This window comes from Trachypithecus francoisi, unplaced genomic scaffold (assembly GCF_009764315.1).
Source record: "Trachypithecus francoisi isolate TF-2019V2 unplaced genomic scaffold, Tfra_2.0 Lachesis_group2, whole genome shotgun sequence".
Taxonomy (NCBI): domain Eukaryota; kingdom Metazoa; phylum Chordata; class Mammalia; order Primates; family Cercopithecidae; genus Trachypithecus; species Trachypithecus francoisi.
This window is the reverse complement of record NW_022681465.1, coordinates 77,730,183-77,757,501: the sequence shown is the minus strand read 5'-3', so window position 1 is coordinate 77,757,501 and position 27,319 is coordinate 77,730,183. Positions and strand designations below refer to the sequence as shown.

Here is a 27,319-nt window from a genome sequence, read left to right as displayed (position 1 = left end):
GCTCACGCCTGTAATCCCAGCACTTTGGAAGGCCGAGGCAGGCGGATCAACTGAGGTCGGGAGTTTGAGACCAGCCTGACCAACATGGAGAAACCCTGTCTCTACTAAAAATACAAAATTAGCCAGGCATGGTAGTGCATGCCTGTAATCCCAGTTCCTTGGGAGGCTGAGGCAGGAGAATCACTTGAACCCAGGAGTTGGAGGCTGCAGTGAGCTGAGATGGCACCATTACATTCCAGCCTGGGCAACGAGAGTGAAACTCAGTCTCAAAAAAAAAAAAAAGAGGTTATTAAGATGAGCCTTAATTCAATACAACTAGTGTCTCTACAAGGAAGAAGAAACCAGGACACAGGAGAAAGCCATTATGAAGACAGAGAAGATGGCAATGGGAAGATGAAGGCAGAGATTGGAGTTCTGCTACCATAAGCCAAGAAACACCTTTTAGCCAGAAGCTAGAAGAGGCAAAAAGGATGCTCCCTCTAGGGTCCTGGGAGGCATCACGGTACTATGAACACCTTGATTTCAGACATTTAGCCTTCAGAACTGAGAAACAATACGTTTCTGTTGTTTAAAGTTACCCAGTTTATGGTACTTTGTTACAGTAGTAGCTTTAGGAAACAAAAGTACCTATAAACGAAGCAAAACTTGGAAAGTGGTTGCAGGAAGAGTACTAGGCAGCAAGTTCAAGAATAGCTGCTGAAATGGTGCCCTGGTTATTGCAAACTCTTCTGTGGGAGAAAGAGAGACTCTTTTATCAATCTGGTACCATGTCTGCCCCATGATTAACCATACTAAGATACATTGGGAATGGGTGGGTGGGACAGAAGGTTCTGCCTCTTTTCAGACAAGTTACAATAATATGCACCTACAATGAATGTAAAAGAAGGGAAATTTGTGATTGCTATAGGCAGAAGCCAGGTGAGTCATGGCTTTGGCCGGTTCACATGGGAGATGAGGGGAGAACATAATACTTATCAAGGAAGAATGTGAAAACCTGGGCCAGCTTTGGGCTCAGTTCTTCCTGCAGTTTATCATGCCCACCTTTGATTTATTTGGAGAGGACAGTAAAAGGTCTCCAAGTTTTTTTTTTGCAGTCAAGTCTTGGCTTCTGTAAGGGCCCTCTTCGAGAGATGTCTTTGAGATAAACTCCTATGGGAAACCATAGATAAGATACTACATAGATAGAGCCTTCCAGTCCAAAATTGGGTTTACAATGCTGATGAAGATTCCCACTGGGGAATGAGAAAAGGATCCAAAGTAATATGAATTCTTATGGTCAGTGCTGCTGAAAAGCTCCCTAACCTTTATGTTAAAACCAGGCAAAAGAATAACAACAGGGCAGCGATGTCCAGAATTAAAGTGCAATTTTTTTTTGGTGGGGGTAGAGAGACGAGGTCTCACTATGTTGCTCAGGCTGGCCTCAAATTCCTGAGCTCAAGTGATCCTCCCACCTTGGCCTCTCAAAGTTCTAGGATTACGGGCGTATGCCACTGCACCCAGCCAGTGACTGAAGAGTGTACTCTTCAGGAATCACCGAAGCTGAAACAGATGAGTGTCAGTAGGGATGACGTTACACTGACTGAGGTCATTGGGTGGGCTTAAAACACTGGAGGTCTGTTTAGTCAAGCCACATACAGCTTCTGTGCTGCTGGAAACCAAAAGTAAATGTGCCTTACTTATTGGCACAGAGTCGCTTTTCTCCCTCCACATCTCGTCCTCCTCTACGCTCTCCTCTGACTTAGTGCTTTTAGGAGAAAGATAATTAGGAGTGGAAATTCTCTCTATTCTCAAAGGGGACTGAAAGCAATATACTCATCCAAGTATACTGGGGAAAACTCAGGAATGGAAGGACTCAAACTTCCATGACTATTTCAGATTAAGGTGCCAAACTCACCATAACCACTTTTCCATGGGGACAGGATGGACTTGCATTTTTTAACTGATGGAGTTTGGGCATGGTTCACAGCAGGAAAGGGAAGCTATCCTGACCTTGTGGTACCGCTGATTCTATGTATACTGCTGTTGCTTCAACCTATTGATTGGTAAGTCAGAAGTCTCAGTCTCAAAGGCCCTGAACTGCAATGTTATCACACCTCCATCAGGAGGGGTTGCTGATAAACCCCAGCAAATTTCAGAGGCCTACTCATCAGGTAAAGTTTATAAAGATAGATTCACAACACTCCATCCAACAAAGAAAAACTGTTTCTTCTCCTACCTTCCTCCCAACAAAAATAAAGCCCAGCATCCTATTGGACTCTCTGAGTGCTGGGCAGTATGTGCCTTACTTAGGCATTCTACTTTCTCCTTTCTATCAGCTAAACCTGCAAGCAAATCAGCAACCTCTAAGTGGGGCTCCAACCAACATGCTGCTTTGGAAGTTAACCATCGAACTGCAGTGCATTCTCTCTACCTTTAGGGCACCACAACACTAATGAACCCTTTAAGCTACTAGTCTGAGCCTGATGCTTTTGTAGATTAGAGCTTCTGGCAAAAGGAGGCAGTCTCTACCCAAAGGTTATTCCTTGGGTTTTGGACTTGCTGAACCCTGACGCAGCTCCCAAGGTACACCAAATTTGAGAAAAAAAAAATTAACTTGCTTTCGGGCTCTTGTTGAAATTAATCCCTAACCACCCATGCAGGTCTTGAGGTTCTCCAGCTTGATATTCCCATCTGGGGGTGAGTCAACTCAGACTTCATGACTAACAAGGTATGAGAAATGTCCACCAAGTTTCACTTGTCAAATAGAAATGGTATACTTAAGAAAGCAGTGGATCCCTTGGCCATCATGAAAAAGTAGCAGCTGCCCAACTGTTGCCCAAAGCAAAGTCACCAGATTAATGGAGCCCTTAATTCACTGATGGCTTGGCTAAGCTGAAATTTGATGGTGCTCACTGGGCTGCTGCAAGTGTTCAGCCTCTGCACCAACAATGAAAACCCAAAGCAGACATGGTCACTCTGCTCAGTGGGCAGAACTCAAGGCTGTCCTCATGACTCTGGTCAACATTCCCCCAAATTAACCTTGCTATATTTTTACTGGCACTTACGCTGTTGCCAATGGTCTAGCTGTTTAGTCTGCTACTTGGAAGACTTGGCAGATTAAAGACATCCACGCCTCTGGGGCCAAAACTGTAGAAAAAATAGCAGCTGTTGCCGGAACTATCTGGGTCACTCATTTAGATGTGCATAAGGGACTATTCTCTAATGTGACCAACTGGAATCAAGCTGCTAACCAAGCCTACACTGCCCAGATTGCCACTAACGAAGTCTAGAGCCAACATTATTCTGGATATGGTAACACATCTACCACCATCAGAGACTGGGCACAAATTAGAGGACCCTATGTTTCTTATGCAGAAGTTTGCCACTGTTGCGTCAGACTTGTGACACCTGTTACAACTTGGTCTGCTTGTCTCATAGTGAAGGATCACATAATACAGAGCACTGTCTCTGACTGTTCCTTGCAAACTGACTATACTGGAGCTGTGACCCCAATGCAGGGCTGTCAGCGGTGCTTCACCCCTGCTGACATTTCTGACACTTTTTTTTTTTTTTGAAACGGAGTCTAGCTCTGTCGCCCAGGCTGGGGCACCCAATTATGCCTCAGCCTCCCAAGTAGCTGAGATTACAGGTGCACGCCACTACACCTGGCTAATTTTTTTTTATTTTTAGTACAAACAGGATTTCACTATGTTGGTCAGACTGGTCTCAAACTCCTGACCTCAGGCAATCTGCCCACCTCAGCCTCCCAAAATGCTGGGATTACAGGCGTGAGCCACCCCACCCCGCCATGGTGACATGCTGACACTTCTTTAGGTTAAACTGTTGCTGTTCCAGTCTCATCAGCTGGTTCTGGCCACACCACTATGGCTCTTGAAACTAATCTATGTCTTATGTTCACCTTTCTAGACCATCCATCTGCAGTCTGATAATGGTTCAGCTTTATCACGTACACAAAAATGACCACAAAAGCTAATCAATAATTGGCTAACAGTCAAGGTAATGATGGACCTTTCATGCTACCATCCATAGATACTGAGTATCTTGTTGAGTATGGCAACAGCTTTCTCAAACACTGACTCAAAATGATTTCTGACTCTACTTCCCTCACATCCTCTTTGTCCAAAAATCTGAGTAAAGCAGTTTGATCATTGAATTTAGTTGTCCCTAGAAAGGGATCATGTCTTCTTGGCTACTTCCTGGATAATGATGAAGACAGAAGGCGAGGGAAGTAATATAAACCTAATCTGAAAAAGCGGGATCCTGAACATCCTTTTTTTTTTTGAGATGGAGTTTTGCTTTTGTTGCCCAGGCTAGAATGCAATGGCACGATCTTGGCTTACTGCAACCTCCGCCTCCCAGGTTCAAGTGATTCTCCTGCCTCAGCCTCCTAAGTAGCTGAGATTACAGGCATGTGCCACCATGCCCAGCAAATCTTGTAATTTTTTTTTTTTGGTAAAGACAGGATTTCACCATGTTGGTCAGGCTGGTCTCGAACTCCTAACCTTAGGGATCCACCCGCCTCGGCTTCCCAAAGTGCTGGGATTACAGGCATGAACCACCGCGGCTGGCCTGTCCTGAACATTCTTAAACATTTTCTTTTCCCCAACAGTAATCCTGGAACAGCCTGGTACCGCAAAACCAGGCTTAGGAAATTCGAACTTCATTCTAGTTTGGCCATCTGGATTCTCTTAATGGAGTGACATCATTTTATAGGAATACTGACCACTTGGATTGAATTCACTGCTTGCCAAGTACACTCACTTATAACAGCCCATGTGAGCCAAAGTGGGAAACATAATGGGTCTCTAAGTTTTAAATGTCCTTGCCCTTCTTGTATCTGACCATACCAGATGAAAGGTCTGGATAAGAGGAGGGGATGACTGGAAAAAAGGTGAAGGAGGAATGACAATCTTGACATCTAGGGAGAGAAACATCTTATGACTCCAGAAGATATGGGGCAGGGAGGGACAATAATCTTTGTCAAGCTGGGTGTGGTGGCTCACACCTATAATACCAGCACTTTGGGAGGCTGAGGCGGGAGGATCGTTTGAGTCCAGGAGTTTAAGAACAGACTGGAGAACATACTAAGACCCCATCTCTACAAAAAAGTATAAAAGATTAGCTGGGCATGGCGGCACATGTCTACAGTCGCAGCTCCATTGGGAGGCTGAGGTGTGAGGATCATTTGAGCCTGGGAAGTTATAGCTGCAGTGAGCTGTGACTGCACCACTGCACTCCAGCCTGGGTGACACAAGTGAGACCCTGTCTCCAAAAACAAAACAAACAAACCAACTTTGTCTTTCAGAACTGCCCCTAGAACCTTTCAAATTAAGAAAAATGCTCAGTTGCAAGTCTCTCCAACGGCTATAAGCATTTTTAAACTGACTGCTGTGTTTGCCATTCCCTGCCAAGTTGTTTCTCTTAATTTTACCAACATGTCTTCTAAAAACAGCTAGGGATGACTCCTGTGTGTCAGAGGCAAAACACCATGTTCCACTACCATTCTCATAGCTGAGATCAGTCCATGAGGTGGATAGCTACTACTTAACTCAGCTGGCATTCAGGAGCTTGTGATAAATAGGACAGACTCGCCTGGGCGTGGTGGCTCATATCTGTAATCCCAGCACCTTGGGATGCCGAAGCCGGCAGATTACTTGAGGTCAGGAGTTCGAGACTAGCCTGGTCAACATGGTGAAACCCCGTCTCTACTAAAAATACAAAAGTTAGCTCAGCCTGGTGGCACGTGCCTGTAGTCCCAGCTACTGGGAAGGCTGAGGCAGGAGAATCGCTTGAACCTGGGAGGCGGAGGCAGTGAACCAAGATCGCGTCACTGCACTCTAGGTTGGGCGACAGAGCGGGACTCCATCTCAAAAAAAAAACAAATAAATAAGACTGTCCTGTCCTCACAGTCTCTCCAAAAACCAGAACTAGACTCAACCATTCTAATTGAACTGGGAAAGGAGACTACATTGGAGGCCATGTCAATCTGTGCCTCTACACTGATGCAGGTCCTACTTTGGAAGCATGAACAATTGCAAACAGTACTTTCCTTTCAGGGTTCCTATGTGCCCCTGGGACTGTGCTTGTGTGGAAGCCACGTACTAATTTCCTTGCCTCAAAAAAATACAATGCCTTGCAAGGCGCGGTGGCTCACACACGTAATCCCAGCACTTTGGGACTCCGAGGCAGATGTGTCACCTGAGATCGGGAGTTTGAGACCCATCTGACCAACATGGAGAAACCCCATCTCTGCTAAAAATACAAAAATTAGCAGGGTGCAGTGGCAGGTGCCTGTAATCCCAGCTGCTAGGGAGGTTGAGGCAGGAGTACTGCTTGAGCCCAGGAAGCAGAGGTTGCAGCAAACTGAGATTGTGTCACTGCACTCCAGCCTGGGCGACAGAGCGAGACTCCATCTCAAAAAAAACAAAACAAAACAATGACTTACACCTAAGAGGTGGTTATAGGAGACCATCGAGTGTTTAAGGAAGATCAAGCAGCCTTTGGGTGACTGTGGAGGTCTCATTTAAGGATACTCTTGGTTAGAAATTCTCAAAGGGATGCTTCCTAGAGTAATAACTGACTTATTCATGCACATCCTGTGGGCAGTTTTCCCTAACAGTAGGAGTAATCCAATTAAAAAAGTGGTACGACATTGTGCATGACTTAAGCTGATGTGTTCACTGTTACTGCTTAGGCTCTGGAAGTCATTTATGTCAGCTTCAAGCCACTGGGGGGCCAGGTTTGTCATGAATGATAAACTTGCCCTAGTAGACATCCTCCCGATGGGACAATGCGGAGCCTGTAACTGTAACTGTAAAACATCTTGCTATACTTAGATTAATGCCCAGGGCTAAGTGGAAAAGTCAATACAGAAACTGAAAAAGAAAGTCATCTGTTTTTCTAGAGATTTGTTCAGTTGATTGAGTCCAAGATGAACCTTAGTGGGGTGGGTGCATGATTAAGGTCAACAGGGCAGGGTGGCCAAATCCTGCTGCTTAAAGTTCTGTTGACTTCAATAAATCCTTAAATAAATCCAGTATGAGAAAAACTGAATGGATCAGGTCCTGGTCCCTGTGTTTTTTGTTTGTTTGTTTTTGGGACAGAGTTTCACTCTTGTTGCCCAAGCCAGAGTGCAATGGCACGATCTCAGTTCACTGCAGCCTCAGCAATTCTCCTGCCTCAGCCTCCTGAGTAGCTGGGATTACAGGCGTGAGCCACCGTACCCAGCCAGGTCCTGGTCCCTATGGTCAGATTACTCAGAGTGGCTAAAGAAAGTGCTGAGTTTATGGAGAAAATTCAGTACCAGCCAGGATAATACAGAAACAAGGATATGGAACAAGACAACTCTCCATGGATCCTCATGTTTCTGCATATCTTATAAACTAAGACACTGAGAGCCTTTTATTTTGGACTATCTTTTCAAAGTTGTCTGTATAGCAAAGGACTTTGGAAAACAGAGCCCCCATCCTCTTCCAGAGTGGAAAGGAGGTTTATTTATTGTCCAGTATAATAATGTTTCTTCTACATCAAAGGTTAGGCAGGTTTGCTTGCAGCTCATTATAAAAGATTTGGGTTTCCTAAAGCTCAGAATTCCTCAATTGTGATGCAAACAACTGTGAGCACAGTACACGCCTAGGCCACTGTGTCACCCCTGTGGACTAGGGGGACAGGGAACAAGAAAAGCTGATACAAACATGGAACTCATGCTGCTTTCTTTGCTCTAAGTAATCAAGTCCTTTTCTCTCTGACTCAAGAGTCTCATGTCTCTTGCCGGCAACCATGAAACTGTCGGTTAAAAAGTTACTACCTTGTAGGATAAAATCTCAGACCCCCGCAATGTTGCCCCCACCCAGTTCTTGACAATAACCTCATTTTAAAAAATAGGCAAAAGATCTGATCAGGTACCTTGCCAAGGAATACAGATGGCAAAAAAGCACATTAAAAACTATCCAACACCATTAGTCATTAGAGAAATGCAAATTTAAACCACCATATACTCACCAGCTCGGCTAAAATAAAAAAGCCTGACCATATCAAGTATTAACAACGCTGTGAAAAACTGGAGCATTCATAGGCTGCAGAATGGAATGTAGAACGGCACAACCATTTTTGAAAGAGTCTGGCAGTATCTTAAAATATTAAGCATATATTTACCATACAAGCCAGCGATTCTACTAAGAGGTATCTACCAAGAAAAATGAAAGCATATGTCCAAAAACTTGCTACACAAACATTCATAGCCACTTTATTTGTAATAGCCAAACACTGGAAACAACCTAAATGTCTGTCAACAGGTGAATCAACAAATTGTGATATAGCCATACAATGGAATACTTAGCAGGAAAAAGGAATGAACCACTTAAACACACACTAATATACATGAATTTATTTCTTTTTTGATCCACCCGCCTCGGCTGCCCAAAGTGCTGAGATTATAGGTGTGAGTCACCATGCCCAGTCTTTTTTTTCTCCCGCTGTCTCCCAGGCTGGATGCAACGGCACGATCTCGGCTCACTGCAGCCTCTGCCTCCCAAGTTCAAGCAATTCTCCCCGCTCAGCCTCCCAAGTAGCTGGGATTACAGGCGTTCGCCATTATGCCCAGCTAATTTTTGTAGAGATGGGGTTGCGCCATGTTGGCCAGGCTGGTCTTGAACTCCTGACCTCAAGTGATCTGCCCGCCTCGGCCTGCCAAAGTGCTGGGATTACAGGCGTGAGCCACCACACCCAGCATGAATTTCAAAATAATTATGATAAGTGAAAGAAATTAGACAAGCACTACCATACTATTAACGTGTACATAAAATTGTAGGGATGAAGATAGGAATAGGAAGAGAGGAACAGATTACAAAATTACACAAGGCAACTAAAGAGTGATGGGTGTGTTTATCACTCTGTGATAATGGCTTCACAAGAATGTACATGTATGCTAAAAGCCATCAAACTGTACTTTAATATGTGCAGCTTATTACATATTATACCTTATTAAAGTTTTAAAAATATTAATACTACAATAACACACCACTATATATCCAATTAGAATGACTAAAGCAGGAATCAGTAAACTCTGGTCTAACAGTAGTAGCATGTTTTATGTCAACAAAGTTTTATTAAAACATAGCTACATCCATTCATTTACATACTGTCTATAGCTGTCTTGCTACAACAGCAGATCTGAATAACTGCAACAGAGACTATATGGCATTTAAGTCTAAATATTTATGTCCCTTTAATAAAATGTTTGCCATCTCCTGACCTAAAGTTTAAAAAACTCTTGACAATATCAAGTGCTGGTGAAGATAGGGCATAAGTAGTTGTGTTGCACAAAAATATGTAAATGGATAAAACCACTTTTTTGAGACAGGGTCTCCTTCTGTTGCACAGGCTGGAGTACGGCGGCATGATCACTGCTCACTGCAGCCTCAATCTCCTGAGCTCAAGCAATCCTCCTACCTCAGCTCTCCAAGTAGCTGAGACTACAGGCATGTGCCACCACACCTAGCTAGTTAAAAAAAAAATTTTTTTTTTTTTTGGTAGAGACAGGGTCTCACCATGTTGCCCAGGCTAGTCTTGAACTCCTGGGATCAAGGTATGCTCCTGCCTTAGCCTCCCAAAGTACTAGGATTACAGGCATGAGCCACCATGCCCAGCACAAAAAACCTTTTTTTTTTGAGAAAAAAAAAAAGTGCTCTTGTCGCTCAGGCTGGAGTGCAATGGCACGATCTCGGCTCACTGCAACCTCTGCCTCCCAAGTTCAAGCAATTCTCCTGCTTCAGCCTCCCAAGTAGCTGGGATTACAGGTGCCCACCACCACACCCAGCTATTTTTTTGTATTTTTAGTAGAGACGGGGTTTCACCATGTTGGTCAGGCTGGTCTCAAACTGCTGACCTCAGGCGATCCACCCACCTCAGCATCCCAGAGTGCTGGGATTAAAGGCATAAACCACCGTGCCCAGTCATAAAACCACTTTTTAAAAAACTGACAAACTGTTTTCCAAAGTTAAACATACACGTACCAAACAACTAAACTCTATTCCACTTCTAGATGTTTACTAAGAGAAATGAAAGCATATATCCACTCAAAGATTTGTATACAGCAGCATTATTCTAATAGACAAAAACTAAAAAAAAACACCCAAAAGTCATCACATAAACAAATTGTAGTATACCCACCCTTTGGAATACTACTCAGCAATGAAAAGGAACAAAATAACACCCACAACCACCTGGACAAATCTCTAAAACACACTGCTAAGGTAAATAAAGTCAAATATGAACTTTGTATGGTACACTACAGAAAAACTAGTGATAAAAATCAGATCAATGATTGCCTGGGGCTAGAGATCAGGATCAACTGCAAAGAATCATGAGACAAGCTTCTAGAATGATAAAAGTGTTCCCCTGATCTTGATTGTGGTGGTATCTTTATCACTGTACATATATATATATATTTTTTCAGATAGAGTCTCTTTCTGTCATCCAGGCTGGAATGCAATGGCGTGATCTTGGCTCACTGCAACCTCTACCACCTGGGTTCCAGTAATTCTCCCGTCTCAGACTCCTGAGTAGATGGCACTGCAGGCACACACCACCACGCCCAGCTATTTTGCATTTTTAGTAGAGACAGGGCTTCACCATATTGGTCAGGCTAGTCTCGAGCTCCCGACCTCAGGTGATCTGCCTGCCTCGGCCTCCCAAAGTGCTAGGATTATAGGCGTGAACCACTGTGCCCAACTCATACACAGTTTTGTTTTTTGTTGTTGTTGAGACAGAGTCTCGCTCTATCGCCCAGGCTGGAGTGCAGTGGCACAATATCAGCTCACTACAAGCTCCGCCTCCCAGGTTCACACCATTCTCCTGCCTCAGCCTCCTGAGCAGCTGGGACTACAGGCGCCTGCCACCACGCCCAGCTAATTTTGTTTTGTATTTGTAGTAGAGACAGGATTTCACCACGTTAGCCAGGATGGTCTCGATCTCCTGACCTCATGATCCAGCCGCCTCGGCCTCCCAAAGTGCTCGGATTACAGGCGTGAGCCACCGTGCCCGGCCATACAGTTTTAAGTAAACAATTATGTGGTTTCAGCAAAGCAAAATGAGGTCCTAATTTTTTTTTCCGTGTCGTTCAAAAAGTTTATCCTATATTCCAAAAATAATTTCATAATACATATTTGACAAGCGTACCTTACGTACCTTCTGTATTTGCAAAATAGTTACACAATTGCCTTACATTAATTTTTATTCCTAAATTGTTTAGCCTGTTAAATCATGTCTTCCTAAGGTCCCATAAAGCCCTTGGTTATTGCTTTTGTGGTCATTCCTTTGATGATAAATATCTGCTCCATTAATATGAAATTAATACCCCACTTAGGAACACTCCAATACCAATTCTACCATAACTTTCCACTTAAGGATCAACTCATGGTATAATCAATTGGAAGACATTTTAAATGACAAACTCAACTTGTCTGGTATCAGTAACACAAATAACTACATGAATTTATTAACAGTTGAAACTAACTGTTAACTCTTGCCTGGCCACTCACTTTTGAAAGGAATTCCTATTTGAAATATATTAAAATAAGGAAAATAATTGTGCATCTTATGTTGAAAAAGTACGGTTTCTTTTTGTTCTTTTCAAGTACAAGTGTTGAGGTGAATTGTAAACTACTTCTTTTTTGGTTTGTTTGTTTTGAGATGGAGTCTCACTCTGTCACTCAGGCTGGAGTGCAGTGGTGCGATCTTGGCTTACTGCAACCTCTGCCTCCCGGGTTCAAGCGATTCTCCTGCCTCAGTCTCCCAAAAACTGGGATTACAGGTGCATGCCACCATGTCTGGCTATTTTTTGTATTTTTAGTAAAGACAAGGTTTCACCATTTTGGTCAGGCTGGTCTCAAACTTCTGACCTCAAGTGATCCACCTGCCTCAGCCTCCCAGAGTGCTGGAATTACAGGTGTGAGCCACTGCACCCGGCTATAAACTACTTCTTAACCAGTTTTCTTATGCTTGTCTTAACTATAGGTATGACCTACTGAACTCAGATCCCTATCCCAAACAGGAATAATTAAAGAACAAGAAAAAGTGCTGCTACCAAGCTTTTGTTTTGCAGAGTGCGGTAAGCCAGCTTGTATTCAGAACTGAACAGCAAGGAAAGAGATTTTAAAGGCTTATGAGGGAAGAAAAGGACATAAACCTGGCAACTGAGTATTCCAAGAGGCGTAATTTCGAGGTAGTTTTTCAAACCCATCCAAACGCCTCCTAAAGATGAAAAAAACACATAATCCCTGCCTCAGAGAGGTTGGAGACTACTAGAAAAATGTGGGAACATGAATATGATTACTGTTTTAATGAAAAATGTAAAACAAAAATACAGAATAATAGAAGTACCTAAGTCAACCTGCTTGGCTCAGTGAGGACAAGTTTCAGAGAACAGGTTGCTGGCTCTCACCTGAGACCAGAAAGATGAGTAAAATTTTGCCAATGAACAACCAGACAGATGGCATTCCAAGAAATGAAAAGAACATACACATAATCATGTTATTATGTGGCAGGTATTGTTTTAAGAGCTTTACACATGCCACTTTCTTAAAAGATAAATCTAAGACAGGATAAAATATTTGGAGATTTGATCTGACTCCCAGCTCACTTTTCAAATAGCTCTAACCACAAGACATTTGTCAAAAAACAATCAATGGCAACTGTTTATTATTGCAGCTACTGTGGTGGCATTACAAGTTTGGGCCATCAAGAAGCTGAACAAAAACTGAAAGGAAAAACTGGAGAATGAGATGTTCATAGGGGGCTTTAAAAAGCTCTGACAGGCTGGACTCTGATGGCTCATGCCTGTTATCCCAGTACTTTGGAAGGTCGAGGCTGGTGGATCACCTGAAGTCAGAAGTTCAAGACCAGCTTGGGCAACATGGTGAAACCCCAACTCTACTAAAAACACACAAAAAAATTAGCTGGACATGGTGGCAAGCGCCTGTAATCCCAGTTACTCAGGAGGCTGAGGCAGGAGAATCACTTGAACCTGGTAGGTGGAGGTTGCGGTAAGCCGAGATCATGCCAACACGAAACTCCATCTCCAAAAAAAAAAAGCTCTGACATATTCCAGAGAACCTAGAAGGCCATGCACATGCATAGAGCTGCATACATGTTCAGGAAAGACCTTAGCAACTCTCATCTCTACGTGACCTTGAGGTTCTGTTAACACAGGAAGTAAAGGCTAAAGTAGTTGTAAACTGCTCGATGGGACACTGATGGTGTGCCCTATAAAAAGTTCCCCAACAAAAATGTGGAGACTTACTGGTTTAAGACATTTAAGAAAATTTCTGTCCAATGATCACTTTCTTCAGTGAACTACCTATGTAGACTTCAATGGCCATACACACAAAATACAGACTGTATAGAATTACAGAAAAGGAATTATACAAGTCCAGGAAAGTTGCTAAACCAGTAATAACAATAAAACGATGTCTGGCTCATCTAAACTAGTTCCAGTGGGATAGGAAATTAAGAAACTTCAAATACAGTGTGTAGTCGAAGATGATAAACTTGCAACAGTGGAGAAGCAGATCACTGCTTTTGAGGACTATGATGTAGTCCATGGATGTGGCTGCTTTCAACAAGATCTAAAATCCATCCTGGATCACTGCACTTAAATAAAAGCTTGAGGTTGGGCGCGGTGGCTCATGCTTGTAATCTCAGCACTTTGGGAGATAGAGGTGGGTGGATCATGAGGTCAAGAGATTGAGAACATCCTGGCCAACATGGTGAAACCCCCGTCTCTACTAAAAATACAAACATTAGCTGGGTGTGGTGGCATGTGCCTGTAGTCCCAGCTATTCAGGAGGCTGAGGCAGCAGAATTGCTTGAACCCGGGAGGCAGAGGCTGCAGTGAGCCAAGATCACGCCATTGCACTCCAGCCTGGTAACAGAGTGAGACTCCGTCTCCAAAAAAAAAAAAAAAAAAGCTTGAAAGATTAAAAAAAGGAACCATGTCTGGCCAAGTATGGTGGCTCATGCCTATAATCCCAGCACTCTGGGAGGCTGAGGTGGGCACATCTCTTGAGCCCAGGAGTTCAAGACTAGCCTGGGCAATATGATGAAACCCTGTCTCTAAAAAAAATACAAAAAATTAGCCGGGCATGGTGGCAAGCGTCTGTGGTCCCAGCTACTTGGGAGGCTAAGGTGGGAGGATCTCTTGAGCCCGGGAGGTTGAAGCTGCAGTGAACTGAGATTGTGCCACTGCATTCCAGCCTGGGTGACAGAGCAAGACCCTGCCTCAAAAAAACAAACCCAAACAAATCATGTCTGACAGAGAGAATGGGGGTGGGGAGGTAGGGGGTGGGATTTAAATACAACTATTTTAAAATATCCAATTTTTGGCCGGGCGCCATGGCTCATGCCTATAATCCCAGCACTTTGGGAGATCGAATTGGGCGTATCACGAGGTCAGGAGGTCAAGACCAGCCTGGCCAAGATGATGAAACACCGTCTCTACTAAAAATACAAAAAAATTAGCTGGGTTTGGTGGCAGGTGCCTGTAATCACAGCTACTCGAGAGGCTGAGGCAGAGAACTGCTTGAACCCAGGAGGCGGAGGTTGCAGTGAGCCGAGATCACGCCACTGCACTCCAGCCTGGGCGACAGAGTGAGATTTCAACTAAAAAAAAAAAAAAAAAAAAAAGATTTTTGTTTTTTTTTTTTCATTTTGAAAACGATTTTTTGAGATGGAGTCTCGCTCTGTCACCCAGGCTAGAGTACAGTGGCGAGATCTCGGCTCACTGCACCCACCTCCTCCCCAGTTCAAGCAATTCTCTGCCTCAGTCTCCCAAGTAGCTGGGATTACGGCGCCCGCCACCACGCCTGGCTAATTTTTTTGTATTTTTAGTAGAGATGGGGTTTCACTATCTTCACCAGGCTGGTCTTCAACTCCTGACCTCATGATACACCCGCCTCGGCCTTCCAAAGTACTGGGATTACAGGTGTGAGCCACCGTGCCCAGGCCAAAAATCTAATTTTTAACAAAAAAAAATTTTAAGATATACGAATAAACAGTAAAATACAGCTCTAGAACAGGGAAAAAAGTCAACAGAAACCATCCCTGTAGAAGTTTAAAAATTGCATTATTATAAACAGCCAACATATAATACTACTGTCTTCCTCTTTTCAAAGGGAACTCTTCAGAACATATTACGTGCCTATCTGGCTCAAGAAACAAATCAACGTTACTGTGTTTATACTGAAAAGCACTGATGATTTTAGGTATTATTGGGATCCCAGTTTTTTGCTTTTTTTGAGACAGGGTCCTACTCTCACCCAGGCTGGAGTGCAGTGGTACAATCTCGGCTCACTGCAACCTCTGAGTCTCCCATGCTCAAGCGATCCTACCACCTCAGCCTCCTGAGTAGCTGGGACTACAGTTACATGGAACAATGCCAGCTAATTTTTATTTTTTCACAGTTGGCATTTCGCCATGGTGCCCAGGGGCTGGTCTCAAACTCCTGAGGCCCAAGCAATCCACTCATCTTGGCCTCCCAAAGTGCTGGGATTTACAGGCATGAGCCACAACCTTCTCCAAAGTGACATACCACTCACTGTCATGAGCAGCAAAAGGGCCACAGAGAACATTCTTTCAGAAGGCTCTCCTTCAAGATTTAACCACAAATCTGACATCGCCCCATCCATATATATTTCCTTTAATCTTTTTGAGAAGAGATGGCCTGATCAGGTATATATCCTCAGAATGCATCTCTAGTTTGACATCCATGCTCAGGTCTCTGCAAGAGAGTACTGACCTGCTTTTAATTAGCATGTATCCATCTATCTATTCATAAATGTTTCCTGTACACCTGCTATATGCCAAGTGCTAAGCATCAAAGAATATATATACATACCAAGCTCTTATCAGAAAGGTTTAATCTTGAACTGTCAAACTAAGAGATGATATTTACGGACGAGTACAGTTCAGTATTCTTAGAGTTATCTAAATTTTTATCTCTTAAAAAAACTTTTCTTCAGCCAGGCACGGTGGCTCACACCTGTAATCCCAGCACTTTGGGAGGCTGAGGCGGGCAGATCACTTAAGGTTGGGAGCTTGAGATCAGCCTGGGCAACACGGCGAAACCTCTATTAAAAATACAAAAATTTGCTGGGCATGGTGGCGGGCACCTGTAATCTCAGCTACTCAGGAGGCTGAGGCAGGGAGAGCTGCTTGAACTCGGGAGGTGGAGGCTGTAGTTAGCCGAGATTGTGCCACTGCACTTGAGTCTGGGAGACAAAGCAAGACTTCATCTCAAAAAAATAAAATGAAATAACATTCCAGTCGAGTCCTCAGAGAAATAAATTTGATCTTTTAACTAAATCACAACAGTGAGTTAAAATTAAATCATTGTGCCACTATGTGAAACTGATTTTACCAAACTGTTTTGGCATCATGCCAATGATCTGTATTGAGAAACATAAAAAATAGTACCAGGAGGTAATAGTTCATACTTAAGAGTACTCATTTAGTCAGACGCCATGCTAAATGCTTTGCATGCATTAATTCATTCAACCCTCACAAATAATCAAATTCCACGTGGCAAGTACCGTTTATTACTCTCATTTGACAGAGGAGGACACAGCTGACAGGAGGATTAAGTAACTTAATTAAGGCCACAGTGGTAGAAACAGGATATTAACCCAGGGAAACTGACTCCAGAGCTCCTGTTCTTAGTAACTATGTTACACTGCCATTATCCATTAAGCAAGGATGTTAAGGTCTCTATTCATTATAGCCTTTCATGTTTTTTCTTTTTTTAAAAAAAACAGGGTCTCACTCCTGTTGCCCAAGCTGGTATGCAGTCAGTGGTGTGATCACGGCTCGCTGCAGCCACACCTTGCCAGGCTTAGGTGATCCTCCCATCTCAGCTCCTCAGGAGTTGGGACCACAGGCGTGCACTACCACGCCCAGCTAATTTCTGTATTTTTTGTAGAGACAGGGTTTCACCATGTTGCCCACGCTGGTTGTGAACTTCTGGGCACAAGCTATCCATCCACCTCAGCCTTCCAAAGTGCTGAGATTACAGGCATTAAGCCACTGGGCCTGGCCTAATGTTTTCTTAATACTTCTCAGAAGAAATTTTAATACTGGGAACAGCTCCTCAGCAATTGATTTGTTCTCGGCTTCTAAGAAGGAATAACTTAACTGACTACTCTTTTTCTTTGAACTAGGTGCACTTAGAGCTAGATTTACCACATCTACTATATAGACTTATAGTATGCATTTTTGGCTATCATATTTCTACTTCTAACTTGTAATGATTATCTCTTTATTCCACCAATCTATTTATTTCCACCTAGTTCCCTATTTTTAAACAGTATTATGTTAATCTTTGTAAGCCAAACCCTTTTTGTAGGATAAGGCTTGGCACAAACAATAACTTGAATCCAACAAAACAGTTTACAGGGATCCAGATCCTTAAAAAGCTGTCTAGACTTATTAGATATCAAAGATGCTACTTTAATATTAGCAGTTTTAACACATGAACAGAAAATCAAAGTCAGGTGAAAGATCAGTATCCAGAAAATTTTTTTATAGATCCTTAAATATTCTTAATTCTTCTGAAGAACTCTGTTCACGGCATGACACATACTATAAGTTCTTCACTAACAGAAGGAACATGACTGAATGACTATCTGAACCCCATTAAAGAAATAAGTACCTGACTTCAAGGGCTTTGATAGCTTCTAGCATTTGTAGAAACTCTGCTGCTTTCCATACATCATTGGCTTCTTCTTCTCCTTGTATCATTAATTTTGCTGTATATGTGAACTCAATTAAATGGCGAAAGGCCATTTTACTAACACCTGCAAAGAAGATGTACATTAGAGCATGTAATCATATTGACCTCAAATCTTACAATGTTTAGTAAAGAAAGAAAAGCCCAGGGCTTGGAGCTTGATTAGTATTTATTTTTGAAAACTATTTTCTGGCAGAATTCTCATTAGCAATACAATATTACAGCTAAATTCCAACACTACCTAGCTGGAAAATCTTAAACTAAGATTCTTCCAGAAGATTTCTTGAGGCTCTTGGAGAATAGTTAAGATTCTATCACTCAAATATATGAATTGGCTATTACATGTCAGACATGCTACATTTCTTGCCAAGGAGATTACAGCCGTGCCAACTCAGCTCCAAAATCTTCAATAGCTTTTCACAACTTAGCAAACAAAATTTAGTACCTCTCTGACTTTATTTCAAGGCCCTTCACATTATTTTCCTATTTACCTTTCCAAATTTTAAACTATATCACACACACACATTATATACTGTTTCTCAAACCCTGCACTTTCTAATAGCTGACTTGCCTTTATTTTATTCATTTATTTTGAGACGGAGTTTCATTCTTGTTGCCCAGGCTGGAATGCAAGTGTGATCTTAGCTCCCCACAACCTCTGCCTCCCAGAGTCAAGAGATTGTCCTGCCTCAACCTCCCGAGTTGCTGGGATCACAGGCATGTACCACCACGCCCGGCTAATTTTGAATTTTTAGTAGAGACAGGGTTTCTCCATGTTGTTCAGGCTGGTCTCAAACTCCTGACCTCAGGTGATCTGCCCGCTCAGCCTCCCAAAGTGCTGGGATTACAGGCGTGAGCCATGGTGCCTGACCTGACTTGCCTTTATTAACACCCTCCTAGTTGGATGTTTAATCATTTTATCTCTGATTATACTCATCCTACCACTCACCCCTTAAAGGTCTAACTCTAATGTCACATGTTCAATGAAACCTTTTAACATTTATTGTAATAAGAACATGAGAGTTTAACACAGTTTTTAAAGTGTACATTATTGATTACAGGTACAATGTTGTATACATCTCTAGTTTATTCATCTTGCTCAATTGAAACTTTATGCCCATTGATGAGTAACTGCCCATTTCCTTCTCCCTCCCAGCTCCTAGCAACCCCTATTCCACTCTTTCAATCTATTTTAGATAGCTCATGAGTAGAAGTGACTATTTTAGATTCCTCTAAAATGATAAATGGAAATACGCAGCGTATGTCTTTCTGTGCCTGGCTTATTTCACTTAGCATAATGTCCTCAAGGTTCATCCATGTGGTTGCATATGCAGAATATTCTTATTCTTAAAAGCAGAAGAGTATTCCATTGGATACATATACTACATTTTCTTTATCCATTAATCTACTGACGAATATTTATTTCCTCTCCTGGCTACTATAAATAGTGCTGCAATGAACATAGGAGTGCTAAAACTTCAAGATCCTGATTTCAGTCCTTTTGGATAAATGTTCAGTAAGTGGGATTGCTGAATTGTATGGTATTTTAATTTTTTGTGGAATATTCATACTGTTTTCCATAATGGCTGCACCTATTCCTACCAACACTGTGCAAGGATTCCAATTTATTTATATCCTCACCAACACTAGTTGTCTTTTGTCTTTTTTTTGAGAGCCATCCTGAAAGGTGTGAAGTGATACTTCACAGTGGTTTTGATTTGCATTTCCCTGATGACTAGCGACACTGAATATTTTTTTCATGTATCAGTTGGCCATCTGTATGTTTTATTTGGAGAAAGATCTGTTCAAATTCTTAGCACATTAAAAAAAAACATTTTAAATTTTTTTCTGCATCATTTGGACTGTAGAGTTACCACATTTTTTAATTGAGTAGATTTTTTTTTTTACTATCAGTTGTGGGAGTTTCTTACATATTTTTGGGATTCATTCCTTATCAATTATTTGGTTTTGCAAATATTTTCTCCCATTCCTTAGATTTCCTTTTCACCCTCAGTTGTTTCCTTTGCTGTATAGAAGCTTTTAAGTTTGATGTAGTCCCACCTGTCTTATTTTCTGTTGTTGGCTGTGCTTTTGATGTCACGTCCACGAAACCACTAAAAATGATGTCATGACGCTTCCCCTCATGTTTTCTTCCAGGAGATATACATTTTTTGGTCTTATGTCTAAGTCTCTAACTCATTTTGAGTTTTTTTCTTTTTATGGTAGAAGATAGGGGTTCAATTTCATCTTTTTGCATGTGAATACCTAGTTCTTCCAACATCATTTGTTGCAGAAAATATTCCTTCCTTATTGTGCATTCCTGGCATCCTTGAAGATCAGTTGACCATATTATCTGCATGGATTTATTTGTGGGCTCTCTATTCTGCTCCATTGGTCTGTATGTCTCTTTAAGCTAGTCCCTTTGATTATTGTAGCTCTGTAAAATATTTTGATATTAAGAAGCATGATGTCGGCTGGATGCAGTGGCTCATGCCTGTAATCCCAGCAACTTGGGAGGCCAAGGCTGGTGGATCACCTGAGGTTAGGAGTTCGATATCAGCCTGGTTGATACGGTGAAATTCCATCTCTACTAAAACAAAAGAAAAAAGAAAAAAGAAAAAAAAGTAGCTGGGGGTGGTGGCACCCACCTGTAATGCCAGCTACTGGGGGGCTAAGGCAGGAGAATCACACGAACCAGGGAGGCGGAGGCTGCAGTGGGCCAAGATTACACCATTGCACTTCAGTCTGGGCAACAGAGTAAACCTTCCTCAAAAAAAAAAAAAAAAGCATGATGCCTCTAGCTTTGTTCTTTCTCAAGACTGATTTGGCTAGTCCATGATTTTCTGTGGTTTCATATGAATTTTAGAACTGCTTTTCCTGCTTCCATAAAAAAAAAAAATCCCATCAGGATTTTGAGAGGGACTATAGCGAACCTGTAGCCCACTTTCTGTAATACAGGCTGGATATCCCTCATATGAAAAGTTTGGGATCACAACTGTTTTGGATTTTGAAATATTTGCACTATACTTGACATGGGTTGAGCATCCCAAATCTGAAAATCCGAAATCCAAAACGCTCAACAAGCATTTGAGTCATGTTGATGCTCAGAAAGTTTTAAATTTTGTAGCAGTTCAGATTTTTTTTTTTTTTTTTTTTGAGACCAAGTCTCATTCTGTTGCCCAAGCTGGAGTGCAGAGGTGTGATCTCAGCTCACCGCAAGCTCCACCTCCCGGGTTCAAGTGATTCTCCTGCCTCAGCCTCCCGAGTAGCTGGGACTATAGGCACACGTCACTACGCCCGGCTAATTTTTGTATTTTTAGTAGAGGAGGGGTTTCACTATGTTGGCCAGCTAGTCTTGAACTCCTGACCTTGTGATATGCCTGCCTCGGCCTCCCAAAGTGTTGGGATTATAGGTGTGAGCCACTGCACCTGGCAAGCAGTTGAGATTTTCAAATCTGAGATGCTCAATCTGTATGGACAATTTAACAATACTAAGTGTTCCAAATTCATGAAGATCTATTAAGTGTCTTTAGTTTCTTTTTTGAGAAGGAGTTTCGCTCTGTCGCCCAGGCTCGAGGGCAGTAGTGCAATCTAGGCTCACTGTAACCTCAGCCTCCCGAGTAGCTGGGACTACAGGCATGGGCCACCATACCCAGCTAATTTTTGTATTTTTTTTTTTTTTTTTTTTTAGTAGAGACAGGGTTTCACCATGTTGTTCAGGCTGGTCTTGAACTCCTGACCTCAAGTAATCCACCTGCCTCCGCCTCTCAAAGTGCTGGGATTACAGGCGTGAGTCACTGTGTCCAGCCCAATTTCTTTTCTTTTCTTTTTTTTTTTTGAGACGGAGTCTCGCTCTGTCGCCCAGGCTGGAGTGCAGTGGCGGGATCTCAGCTCACTGCAAGCTCCGCCTCCCGGGTTTTTTATGCCATTCTCCTGCCTCAGCCTCCCGCGTAGCTGGGACTACAAGTGGTCGCCACCTCGCCCGGCTAGTTTTTTGTATTTTTTAGTAGAGACGGGGTTTCACCGTGTTAGCCAAGATGGTCTTGATCTCCTGACCTCGTGATCTGCCCATCTCGGCCTCCCAAAGTGCTGGGATTACAGGCTTGAGCCACCGCGCCCGGCCGCCCAATTTCTTTAGTTTTATGGTTCTCAGTATTGCATGTCTCTCACCTAAGGAGGTGAAAGGTTAAGCTTACTCTTATTTTATTCTTTATGGTGCCAATATAAATGGGATTGTTCTCCTAATTTCCTTTCCAGACAGTTCATTGCTAGTGTATAAAAATGCAACAGATGGCGGGGCGCGGTGGCTCATGCCTGCAATCCAACACTTTGGGAGACTGAGGTGGGTGGATCACCTAAGGTCAGAAGTTCGAGACCAGCCTGGCCAAAATGGTGAAACCTCGTCTCTACTAAAAATACAAAAAGTTAGCTCGGTGTGGTGGGAGGTGCCTGTAATTCCAGCTACTCGGGAGGGTGAGGCAGGAGAATCATTTGAACCCAGGAGATAGAGGGTTGCAGTGAGCCAAGGTTATGCCACTGCACTCTAGCCTGGGCTACAAGAATGCAACTCCATCTCCAGAAAAAAAAAAAGCAACTGACTTTTGTATGCTTTGTATCCTGCATCTTTACTACATTTATTAGTTCTAGTAGTTTTTTTGTGGTGTCTTTAAAGTTTTCTATATATGTCATCTGCCAAAAAAGACTGATTTCTTCCTTTCTAATTTGGATGGCGTTTACTTCTTTTTCTTACCTAATTGCTCTAGCGAGGATTTCCAGTACTATATTGAAGTGATAAGAGTGCCATCCTTGTCTTGTTCCTTGATCTTAGAGAAAAAAGTGTCAGTTTTTCACCGTTGAGTATGTTAGCTGTGGGCCCTTATCACATTGAGATAATTTCCTTCTATTCCTAGTTTGTTCAGAGTTTTTAACTGGGAAATGGTATTAAATTTTGTCCAAGGCTTTTTCTTCATCTATTGAGATACTCATGTCACTTTGCTTCTTTATTGTTAGTATGGCTTATCACATTAACTAGTTTTCATATGTTGACCTATCCTTGCATCCTAAGGATAAATCTCACTAAGTCATGGAATATGATACTTGTACCTTGCTGTTAGAATCAGTCTGCTAGTATTTCACTGCAGAGTTTTGCATCTATATTCATCAATAATACTGAGCTATAGTTTACTTTCTTGTGTCCTCTTTGTCTTGCTTTGGTACTGGGGTAACGCCTACCAAAGAATTTGGAAATATTCCTTCCTCTTCAGGTTTTTTGGAAGGCTGTGAGAAGGTCTGAAATTAACTTTTCTTTTAACATTTCATTGAATTAATCAATGAAGCCACCTGGTCCCATGCTTTTCTTTGTTGGAAGGTTTCTGACAACTGATACAAGTGCTATAGCAATTGCAGGTCTGTTCACACTTTCTATTCCTTCATTATTTAATCCACTTATGCCTAGTGTTCCATTATTTGAACGCTAAGTGTGTGGGAGTTATTAATATCCTACTGCTTAGGGTCATCACCACAGTCTGATTTTTCAAATTCAAAAAATTGCAATTTCAGGTATAAATGGGTTAACTATGAAACATTCTTTAATTACTTCTCCAAGGCTCAATTCTGTAAACTGTACCTACTCTGATAATGACAGTTCATGGACATCTCGACTGTAAACTACTTGAGGAAAAAGATTTTTGACCTGTACACTCACATCACAGTACCTAACAGTGCCTCCTAAAATGGAGGAACATAGAGCAGGAATAAATCAATAAATACTAAAGTCACTTTCTTTTTCTTTTGAGATGGAGTTTCGCACTGTTGCCTGGGCTAAAGTGAAATGGCGTGATCTTGGCTCACTGCGACCTCCACCTCCCCAGATGAAACGATTCTCCTGCCTCAGCCTCCCGAGTGGCTGAGATTACAGGTGCCCAGCACCACGCCTGGCTAATTTTTTGTATTTTTAGTAGAGACAGGGTTTCACTATGTTGGCCAGGCTGGTCTCAAACTCCTGACCTCATGCGGCCTCCCAAAGTGCTGGGATTACAGGTGTGAGCCACCACGCCAGGCCTAAAGTCACTTTCAAAATTATGCATTTATCATTGATACTTTTGACAGTTTTGTGTTTAAAATTTAGTCCTAAAGTCACACTGTTTATGTCTCTCAATGCTATGTATTATTGGTTCAGTTTGCTAATGAAAGACTATGAGGCGCTATTAAGAAAAACAAAAAGAAAACCTATGTTTAACATAGATTTTAGACTAAGAAATGCCCAAGTCCAAATTGCACACAATAGGTAAAACTGCAATTCACAAAAATATGTTCTTCCCATCTGCTTTACATATCTGAATGCAGCCTTCAGGACAATAATAAGAATGCTGGTGGAATATGATTTAAGCGTTCAAAGTAGCATCCTCTATTTGTGTAAAGAAAGATTACTGGCTGGACGCAGTGGCTCATGCCTGTAATCCCAGCACTTTGGGAGGACGAGGTGGACAGATTACTTGAGGTCAGGAGTTCGAGAACTCCCTGGCCAACGTGGTAAAACGCCATCTCTACCACAAATATAACAAAATTAGCCAGGTGTGGTAGCGCGCGCGCCTATAATCCCAGCTACTGGGGAGGCCGAGGAAGGAGAATTGCTTGAATGCGGGAGGTGGAGGTTGCAGTGAGCCGAGATCATGTCACTGTAATCTAGGCTGGGCAACAGAGCAAGACTCTGTCTCAAAAAAAAAAAAAAAAAAAAGGATACCATTCAGGAAGTTATAACTTCCATGTTTTACTCACAGCTCTTACATGAACTGAGTTATCTGGGGCAATTCAGAAACTCTGAGCCTCAGCAAACTCATTTTCAAAATGTCTAAAAGCAATCTGAATATTGAGAAACACCATAAAATATAAAAAGACTGAGTTACACTCTACCAAATAAACAAACAAAAATAACTGGACTTACTGAGGGCTAGTTTTATTTGGTTCCCTTTGTATTTTTTCTCCTTGTTGCTATCATTTATTCTTCAGTATATGAGAGTAGCCCAAGGAAAACACAACTAGCTTCTGCTGTCTTTCAGAAGTTTTGGCCAAAAGTTTAAAAGCACAAGAAAAAAAATCCTTTTTAAAACAATGTGTAAATGTTTCCAAAGTCAAATGAGACTTTGAGTTTTAATCAAACACACATACATAACACTTACTATATATATAAAAAGCAAGGCCCTAAATACTTTACAAGCATTAACTTACTTAATCCTCATAACATCTCTATAAAGTGATAAAACCCAGATGATCTGACTCCTAATCTATGACAAAGATTTTAAATAGGATACTAACAGGATGAAAACTTCAAACTTTTCCTTGCTGCTTGGAAAAGTTTGAAGATACATGTTCTCATTCACTATAGGTTCACAATCTCTTACTCATAATTCTAAAGTCCCCTCAATTTATTTTTTTTGTACATACGCACATATGCCTACCCCTCCATGTTATTCTCTGGTGGTAGGATGGGTGAATTACTGCTTATTCTTCCAATTTACATCCTGACTTTTATTAACATTTTCACCAGAAAGACTTTGCTGAACTTTGAGAGAACCATATGCTAGAGATATAAACTATATTAGCCAGAAAATCTTAATACCACTAGCATTCTCAAATATATTAGAATTTCAGGATCATTCCTCTGCTTTCCTGCTCAAGTCCAAATACTTGTTGACAATCTTTAGAGGCGGATCTTCCACTTGGAGAAAACTCCGTATGCCATGTCAACACAGAGCCAGTCAAAAAATGTGATAAGGGCCAGGCACAGTGGCTCACGCCTGTAATCCCAGCACTCTGGGAGGCCAACGCAGGAGGATCACCTGAGGTCAGGAGTTCGAGACCAGCCTGGCTAAAACGGTGAAACCCCATTTCTGCTAAAAATACAAAAAATTAGCCAGGTGTGGTGGTGCACGCCTGTAATCCCAGTTACTCAGGAGGCTGAGGGAGAAGAATCGCTTGAACCTAGGAGGTAGAGGTTGCAGTGAGCCGAGATCACACCATTGTACTCCAGCTTGAGCAACAAGAGTGAAACTCCATCTCAAAATTAAAAAAGTAGTAAGCTTGGAGGCCGGGCTCTGTGGCGCACACCTGTAATCCCGTCACTTTGGGAGGCCAAGGCGGGCACATCACCTGAGGTCAGGAGTTCAAGACCAGCCTGGTCAATGTGGCAAACCCCCATCTCTATTAAAAATACAAAAATTAGCCAGGCGTGGTGGTGAGCACCTGTAATCCCAGCTACTCAGGAGGCTGAGGCAGGAGAATCACCTGAACCCAGGAGATGGAGGTTGCAGTGAGCTGAGATTGTGCCACTGTACTCTAGCCTGGGAGGCAGAATGAGACTCCGTCTCAAAAAACAAACAAAATAGCCAGGCGCGGTGGCTCATGCCTGTAATCCCAGCACTTTGGGAGGCCGAGGCGGGTGGATCACCTGAGATCGGGAGTTCGAGATTAGCCTGACTAACATGGAGAAATCCCATCTCTACTAAAACTACAAAAAATTAGTCGTGCATGGTGGTGCATGCCTGTAATCCCAGCTACTCAAGAGGCTGAGGCAAGAGAATCGCTTGAACCCGGGAGGGGGAGGTTGTGGTGAGCCGAGATCACATCATTGTACTCCAGCCTGGGCAACAAGAGCACAACGCCATCTCAAAAAAAAAAAAAAGTGGTAAAAGAATCGAAGCATTAACCCTTTCAAAACTGGCCTACAGACATTTTTCTCATTTAACAACCAGCACTATTAACATTCAGGAAAACTAATTTTGAAGTTAGGAGAAGAAAGTTATCAAAGAAAAAAATATCATTTTGAATCTGCTCTTATTCTTGTATTACTCATCTCACAAAACGTACACATTCTTTCTTTCTCTCCCTCACCACCATACTGAATCAGACCGAGGCAGGCGGATCGCGAGGTCAGGAGTTCGAAGCCAGCTTGACCAACATGGTGAAACCCTGTATCTATTAAAAATACAAAAATTAGCTGGGCATGGTGGCACGCACCTGTAATCCCAGCTACTCGGGAGGCTGAGCAGGCAAAATTGCTGGAACCCAGGAGGTGGAGGTTATAGTGCGCCGAGACCGTGCCACTGCACTCTAGCCTGGGTGACAGAGCAAGACTCCATCTCAAACAAACAAACAAAAAAACCAGAAGTTTCTCCATAAATCTGGCAGCAAAATTTGATCTCAACTGACATGAGGCTATGTCCAGTCTTTATCCCACTTACAGTGAATACTAACATGCTATGCTGCTAAACTATTAATATTTGCAAGTATTATGTTTTTCATTGCCCTTAAAAAAGTTCTAAAATCTGGAATGTTGAGAAGTATGTCTGGCCTCCAAGATGTGAATAAGGAATTGTGGACCTAGCTCCCTGTCTTGACTGATGAGAATCACCTATAGACTAAATAAAGTACTGGTATAAGGGCTGGGTGTGGTGGCTCATGCCTGTAATCCTAGCATTATGGGAGGCCAAGGTAGGAGCACTGCTTAAGGCCAGTAGTTCAGGACAAGCATGGCCAAAGTAG

The 27,319-nt window shown here is 42.3% G+C and overlaps 1 protein-coding gene across 22 annotated transcripts in view; it reads right to left on the bottom strand.

Annotated features, from left to right (window-relative positions):
• ZNF131 (zinc finger protein 131) overlaps nucleotides 1-27,319 on the bottom strand; it is a 115,830-nt gene that overhangs the window by 17,885 nt on the left and 70,626 nt on the right. For 17 of the 22 annotated variants that reach the window (XM_033179472.1, XM_033179474.1, XM_033179475.1 and 14 more), the window contains one exon: nucleotides 17,702-17,846. The exons of the other annotated variants lie outside the window; for them this stretch is intronic. In XM_033179472.1, coding sequence (XP_033035363.1) covers nucleotides 17,702-17,846 — 145 coding nt within the window. The remainder of the gene's footprint in view (nucleotides 1-17,701; nucleotides 17,847-27,319) is intronic. 22 annotated transcript variants of the gene reach the window in all.